This window comes from Gopherus flavomarginatus, chromosome 12 (genome assembly GCF_025201925.1).
Source record: "Gopherus flavomarginatus isolate rGopFla2 chromosome 12, rGopFla2.mat.asm, whole genome shotgun sequence".
NCBI lineage: Eukaryota > Metazoa > Chordata > Testudines > Testudinidae > Gopherus > Gopherus flavomarginatus.
This window is the reverse complement of record NC_066628.1, coordinates 50894013-50901746: the sequence shown is the minus strand read 5'-3', so window position 1 is coordinate 50901746 and position 7734 is coordinate 50894013. Positions and strand designations below refer to the sequence as shown.

The 7734-nt window shown below is 50.2% G+C and overlaps 1 protein-coding gene across 6 annotated transcripts in view; it reads right to left on the bottom strand.

The window, feature by feature from the left end:
- Window positions 1–254: 254 nt before the first annotated feature.
- The window catches only part of TBC1D16 (TBC1 domain family member 16), a 48395-nt gene continuing 40915 nt past the window's right edge, over window positions 255–7734 (bottom strand). For 3 of the 6 annotated variants that reach the window (XM_050919942.1, XM_050919941.1, XM_050919943.1), the window contains exons 6-12: window positions 7202–7369; window positions 6394–6542; window positions 5840–5974; window positions 4531–4717; window positions 3228–3407; window positions 1887–2033; window positions 255–1020 (exon numbers count right to left, since the gene is read on the bottom strand). In XM_050919942.1, the coding sequence (XP_050775899.1) occupies window positions 775–1020; window positions 1887–2033; window positions 3228–3407; window positions 4531–4717; window positions 5840–5974; window positions 6394–6542; window positions 7202–7369 (1212 nt within the window). In that variant the 3' untranslated portion in view covers window positions 255–774. Of the gene's footprint in view, window positions 1021–1886; window positions 2034–3227; window positions 3935–4530; window positions 4718–5839; window positions 5975–6393; window positions 6543–7201; window positions 7370–7734 lie in introns of those variants that run through there. The other 3 variants (XM_050919944.1, XM_050919946.1, XM_050919945.1) reach the window with 3 other exon arrangements.

Here is a 7734-nt window from a genome sequence, read left to right as displayed (position 1 = left end):
AAAAAACAATGTCTCCTGTCTGCAGCTATCAGAACGAGGAAGAAGTTTTGCTGAAGAATGTGATGGACAAGGAAGTGAACCCTTGGAAAGAGGACTGTGACATACTCAGAATATGGACAAACAGTGCTTGCAAGACCTACCGCAGTGCGGATTCAGGACAGATGGAAGATCACACAAGTTTGCTTTTGCACAGAAAGATCTCTGGGTGACTGGTCCCACAACACTGACCAATGAAATGCCTACCTCACAACCCAAAAGTTTGCAATTTTATTTTTCGGCAGATATATTCAAAGTGATCATCATGGATTTAAACAGAAGACACTGAGTTGTGTGTTTTGGTTGAAGCAAAGTATATATGTTCAGGATGGAGGGATGTCCGAGTGAGGTCTCACCAGGGCTCTGCTCTCGCTACTCTTCCCACAAATGTTGCTGGTTGCACTCGGTTCTCTTTAACGTTCTGGTTTCCTAGCAGTGAGTAAGTTCTTGGCTGCTAGCGATTCTGATCCAATGGGCAGAGCCCTGGGAATCTATAAATACTTCACATTCTGCACATAAAACCAAACCCAACAAAGAGACACACAGACACTGTTCCTGGTTTAAGCGTCATTCGGGTTCCAGGATTCACTGAAACGGAATTTGCTTCCTGTTGTGAAGTATCTCCATTCTCCTCCCATTTGCCTTCTCAGGAGTCTTGATCAATTTCCACTTCATTTTTTCTTTCAATGTACTCAACCAAGCCCATTTCTCCCACCGCCACCCCACCTTCAGCGGGAGCTATTTGCGGAAAGAGAAGACCTCCCGTGTTTTCAGTCCCCTCTTGCCTTCAGTTTCTGGTTTGGGAGAAGGCAATTCCACCATCCCCCCGTAAGGGCAGCTCTCAGATTCAGGGTGGTGTCCAGAACACTCCACAGCAGGGATGTAGCCACTGTCCCACATGCCAGTCCCACACAGCTTACACAGGTCATGCAGGCTACATGGGATCCGGGGTAACAGGCGAAACTGATAAAGCAAACTCCTAGCCTGGCGTGGGAGAGAAGAAGGATATAACCCGTTAGAAATACAGCCAGAGCCTGGGCTGCCCAATGGCCCATACTGTGTAACACTCACATAAAGCTACACTGGAAGTGTTAAGTATTTTCAAGATCTACAATAACCAGGCCATGAGAGGAACACAAATCCTAGGCTCATGCATAAAAACTAAATGAGGCTTAGGGAGAGTTTCCAGCCTGGGAATTCAGGATTTGTCAGCAGCACCAGGCCCCTGGCCCCAGATGCTGAAATAGTGTTGTTAATCACAGAACTGCAGTGCCAAGACTCCTTCATACTGCCTGCCACCCTGCCTCAGCCCTGCGCGGAAGGATGCTAAGGTAAGCAGGAACATCAGACTCCCCAGCTTATTTACTCCCCCGCCTTTCTGCTGAAGCTGCCAACAGCAGGGGCCGGGGGAAGGAAAGGGTAATTAGTCCCAATTGTGTTGCTGTTTACTGATCACTAGGAACTGCCCTGACCCCATCCTCCCTGCCCCCCCCCCCACCAGTGTCATGTGATCTGCAGTCACTCCTGGACTGGGAGCCAGGACACCAAGATGAGCAGCAGGGCCCCCATTTCTACACCCTTGAGTTTGTGTTAATTACACTCTCTTGTACAGGGCTGTTGACTCACAGACCCCCTGAAACAATCACTGGACTCCCAAACAAGTGCAGCCTAAGGATGGACTCCAAGGTAACCCCACCATCCCACCTTCAACATCTGCAAGTACTGCAGGGCAAGCGAGTGGAAGGACATTAGGGAACGGAAGAGAGCTATAGTGTCAACTCCTGGTGCTCCCGAAAGGCTGGCGTCTCTGTGGCTGCTGGTTCAGCTGACGTCAGCACGTTGGTATTTACCTTCCTGAGTACAAGTTCCCCATTCATGTGCATGGCCAGGTTACCGAAATGCAGCAGCATCTGGTCAGTGGCCAGCTGCTGCTCAATGACATCATCGCCGTAAATCACCACGATGGCCACACAGATAAAGAGGTGGAAATAGTCCGTCTGCAAGGAGAAAGCAGGAGTTGGGGATTACAGGAGAGGAAAGCAGAGGACTGGCTAGACTAGAGCTCCCACCAGCTCCACATGGAGAGATTCCTCTTTCCCAAATGAGCACTGCTTGCTCCCATGCTTGCTCCAGTTCCGGCTAGGGCACATCCAAATGGGGGAGCAGTCGGAGGACCCTGCACTGTAACTGAGTCACTCACGTCTGCTACCTTCAGAGGACAGAGGCAAAGTTTGGATCACGCTTTTCAGAAGTGCCCAGCTGGACATATCATCTGGGGGCTGGATCGTCAGAGGAGGGGTTCTCTGCCCCTTCTGATGAGTCAGGCCCCGTTACAGTGTCTCGAGAAAAGCACTTGGAAGCTCAGGCATCCAAAATCACTAGTCGTTTGTACAAGTTTGGGCCTTAAAGCTCACTTATCTTCTGCACAGAGGGAAGGGGGAAGACTACAACACGGACCACTGAGAGGTAATACAGGGGTGACAGTCACATGACTGCACCAGCCAACCAGCACCCAACAAGCCCCACAGTCCTGGTGCTAGGAGTGAGTCCCGCGGAGTTGTCACCACTCTGTCACCTCTTGCAGATGGCAGGTGACAGCCCAGGAGGAACAGTCCCCTAGGGCAGATACTCCCCTAACCCCCCATCCCACATGCATGCCCTGCCCCTCCCCCTGGCAGGTAAATACGGTCATGCGGCCTGCTGAAGAAACCAGTCCAGCTGTCAGTGTCCTGGCTCCCAGGACAGGGACAGAGGGGAGCTCAGTTTCATGGTCTCTCTGCCACTGGGTTCTCTGGCTAGTCTTGCAGGAAGCCGGGCACCAGGCTTTGCAAATCCTCAGAGCCGCAATTCAGGACTGCAGCCGAACTGTCAGCAAAGCAGTGACCCTTCAAACTGATCCGTTGTGACAGCCCACGAACACAGCAACGAGTCAATCAGGCTGCAGTCTGCTTTCATTTAAGTTACTTTTGAGGCAAGCGGCAGGGGCGCACCCCAACAGATTGTCAGGACTGGAAAATCATGCTTGAAGTGTGTCACAGTCAGATGGGGGAGGGGGAGTGGAAGGGAGGCTGGATACCTGCAGCCACACCTCCACTGGCTCCTTTTCTGCACAGCGTCTAGCACACCAGCAGTACTCAGCAAGGGGACCACTCCCGTCCATTATGTCCTGCCCCCATCCTCTGTGCTCTAACCTGGTAGTGAGCCCAGCACGCTTCCCACATGCGTAAAGCCTCAGCATCCGGAAACTCGCGTTTAAAACAGAGGAGGATCCACCGATGACAGAAAAGCATCTGCAAGCCATCCTCCCCCAGGGAGACGAGGTGCTGATAGAAGTGCAGGTGCATGAGCCGCAACAGCTCTCTTAGGTACATCTGAAAACACATGTTGTCACTCAGCGGAGCCACCACCTGTGGCCAGACTTGCTTATGCCGTCAGTGCAGACAGGGCCCTGAGGCCACTGTGGAAGTTTAGGAAGGAAGAGCAGAGAGAAGAAAATCTCCATGACAGGTTTTATCTTAATGATGCTAATGAAAAGGAAGCCTGGGAGCTTGGAGCTGGAAACTCAGGAAGGAGGGGCTGGTTTTGGTAGCTTCTTTTAGTTGAGACTAAACGCTGACAAAGTTACTTTGCAAAATTAACCCATTCAGCATGTCAGTGAACCCTGGAGCTGTACAGTAACAAGTCACATGTCCCGAGTCACTTTCAGAGAAGTTTGGCACAGTTGGATGGAAGCTGAATGGTGCCATGGTGACCAGAACGTCACTCCTTGGGTTTGGGAGAGAAATGGTGGGACTACCCAGGACACTAACCAGAAAGGATTCAGCATTCCCTCTGCAGTCAGAGGTGTCCGGAGGCTCTCGTTCTCAAACTGAACCATTATACAGATTAGGCCCAACACCTAGATTTTTGTAAAATAAAATAATAATAATAATAATAATAAAAAATAAAAATTAAAAAAAAAAGGTTTTTATACAACCTTCAAGTTAAAAGAAATGTTTTCCTGGCAGATTTAAAACAAGTTGCCAGTGAGAAAGTTTGCAATTTGCACTGAATCTTTCTTCTGCCATGTTTGAAACCTGAATGCTGCAGAATTATGCTACCATCCCAGAACCAGGAAGTGAAGCTGACTGGTGGTTTTCCATTGTCCAAGCTGAGTGAAGTGCAAAGGGTAAGCGACCAGTAGCCCCCAGAGCAGAGTATGTTAGAATGTAAAAGATAAATTAAGAACCATTTATGGTTTATAGGGAATCTGGGATTTTAAAAATATTTTTTATCTGACAACATCCTGTTAATAGTTGCCACAAACTCAGCTCAGTTCCCCCAGGGCACCAGTCACCCTCTGTGCATTTACTCTCCCTGGAATATAGCTTGGCATGCTGGGAGCCACAGTAACTGCCTAGCTAATGGGCTTTGTGTATTTGTTTTATGGTATTTTTTGAGGAGGCTGAGAGGACGTTCAGAAAGGGAACAAAGAGCCCACTGCTCAGAGCTCACCAGTTGTTTCTCCATATCTTCATCCCGGGGGGAACTGATGAAGATAGTGTTCTGCATCAAACCCACGAAGCACCAGAAAGTGTCTGACTCATCCAGGACCTCTGACAGAATGGGGGCAACCAGGTCGGACATCCCCTGGGAGTAGCCAATGGTAGGGTTATACACTGCATAGTTCAGCAAGATTCTCCTAGAGGAGACATTCAATAGGAGAGGGTGAGATCCAGGGGGTGCCAGTCACAGCTGACCTCCGTCACCCTCCCCTCTCTATTCCCCACCCCACACATGGAGTCAGAAAAGATATAAAAGATCAATGAATCTCTTGCCGTTTAAGGACACAACTGGAATCTGGAAAACAAGTGACTTTAGCAGCGCTACAAGACATGGCATCCCATACAGATGCATCTAATTGTGTCCGGGGGGTGCTTTTCTAGTGAAAGCACCATGTCTAGGGCACAGATCTAGGGGATTAGGTTATCTTGGGCTGGTTCAGAAGAGGTCTCTGGTTAGCGGACAGGGATTCTGAATGGTACACAGTAATCAGAGATCAGAATCTAGGCAGAACTCATTGACCCCCATTTCCCAAGCTGGGGGCTGGTGACATTAGAGAGGCGGGACAGAGGAGAGGCGCATTCAGGATGGGGAAAGCAACATGAAGTGGCTCCTGGCCTGGCTCCAAGAAAACTCCAGCAGACAGAGACCCCTTGCCCCACGCAGCTGCGGGGTGACAGAGAACGGGAGCATGAGAGCATACGTGTGGAGCAACAATGTGAAAGAGAGAAGGTCAGAACAACAGAGGAACCCGGGGTGCAAGGGTGCCCCCATGCCCATCTGCGATGCTCAGTTCCACTGTGTTCAGGGGTGGCATACACAGGGCCACATGCCCATGCTCAGGTACTAGAGTGCTCGGCCTTCCACCTTGTCAGTGGGAAGCTGGGCACTGCACACAACCTGCTACCCACAAAAATCCAATCTCCTGTCACACTCCAGCAGCAGCAACTCAATTCCCAGGCTGCCTTCACTGTTCAGCTCCCACCTCTTGGTTTCTCTCTCCAAATGGGTCTAGGCAGGGTCAGCACAGCCAGAAAGAGGTGGGGAGGGGAGGGGAAGCAGGGACGGGGCCGAATGGGGCCCCATGTGCATTACTGGGGGAAGGCTGCCCTACGCATGGTATCCCTTAGCACTCCCAAGGCAGGTGCTTCGAAGCTGCTCCCCCTAGGCTACAGAGCTCCTTACAGAGTTTTCCCTATATTCAGTGATTCCTCGCTTAGGGTGCTGGGGAAAGATATTGTCCAGCTTAAAGCGGCATCACCTCATGGTTTCCACATTTGGGTTGTCCTCGCCACGGAAGAACTGGTTGCTGCGGTCAGTCCTCACCACGTCTTTGTCAACCGTGAACTGTACATTACGCCAAAACTCTTTTTGTTCATCTGGAGTCATCGAAAGTCTGAAAATTAAGCAGCAACTGAGTGCACCAGACAGCCACAAGTGAACAAGGAACAAAGGGCCCAATCTGGAAAGACTCTGGGCATTACACTGGGGGCAGAGACCAAACCTTCCCTCTCCAGACATCTCTCACCATTGCCAAGTCTGCCTGGAGCAGCTGCTCATCTGAGCAATGCCCAGGCAATTACAACTGCCGCTTTGGGCAAGCTTGCGTCAAAGAATTCGAATGACCTGACACGAATGAGATGGCACCAGCTCTATGTGCTCAGAAAGTGAACCATGGCAGAGAAGTTCCCTTTATCCATCACTCTTAGTCATGCCTCCCTAGCAGGGCAGGGCTGTCATTCAGTATTGGTACATTTTTGATCAGGATCAGAGAGATAAGATGAGGAGAGTAAGGTGGGACCTCTCTCTGGTCACCTCTTCTGCTGGATCTCAAAGTATTCCCTCCTCTTCTGCACCCTCAGCGCCTCCCTCTCCTCCGACGTGGACTCGTGGCTGTAGTACCGCAGCATGAAGGGCCAGACCTCACCTCGGATAGACACATCAATCCCGCCAAAGAAAATGGCCTGGAGGAAGGTGCAAAAGTGGCAACAAATACACTTTTTAGATTTCCAAACACTGCATCGAGAAACCACCAGCCCTTGCATTGAGGAAAGAGCACCAAAGCCGCCAGACTAGTGATGCCTTGATTCAAACTCCTGCAATTTGCACATGTTTAGAGGGAAAGCATTGGCCTTCTATTCCCATACGAGACACAAATCGGGCTCATTTCAATGTCAATACCCCACCCCCGGAGCAGCTCTACGATTAACGTGTCACTCTCATGTCATGGCTTAATCCCCAATCCTGGAGACGTTGCATTTCTCCGCACACTTTTCTCTAAGGAGCTGGACACAGTACTCCCCTAAACTCTTTACACAGGAGCCTTGATTGCTGACTTTGGTTTGTTCACTCTGCATTGTACAAGCACATCTGGGATTGGACACTAGTCCACTTATTCCAGCAGGCAGAAGGCAGAGGCAGGACAGAAACCCTCTCTGCTCAGAAAGATGTTCCACTCTTTTGCCTCAAGCTGACCTGATTGTAGTCCCAGCGAGATCTCCAACCAAGCACCATAAATAATAGTCTCATAGTATAAAGACAACCAGCGCCTGCCACAGCACGAAGCAAACTGCTTCAGCTTCTACCTGGGGCCTTTTCCTTGAAGAAAAGAGCAAGCCCTCACCTTGCGCAGCTTGTACTCCTCTTCCACCTGTCCAGATTCATTCAGGTGATTGAGCCAAGCAGTGACATCAAGACGCTTGTACGTGTTCTCCTCTGGATGTGTCTCGGAGGACGGCAGCTTGGGGCGGCGGATTGAGAACTGCATGCATGTCTTTTCATCAGTAAGCTGCTGAATGGGAGACAGAACAGCAGCAAAGTTCCTAAACCAACTGCTTTTAAAGCAGGAGACCCAGTTAGCACAGCTCCCTTAGGATTAAGAGCCAAGGCCCAACGTGCAGGAGGGAGGGAAAGGTTTCTGTGGAACACCAGCCATTAAAACAGCAAGAGTAATTGGAGCCATTAAAAATCAGAGCGTCACAAAACAGCTTCCCTTAGAAAACCAGTTTCTTTCCACTCCTCCCCCAACCGTATCCCAAATTAATGCTCCTTACAGCAAAACTTCACTCTGCCAGGAATGGCTGCGATAAATTACATATGATTGGCCAGACAAAGGACTGCTGTTAGGCAAGCCAGAGCTGCACTGCCAGGCTCTCG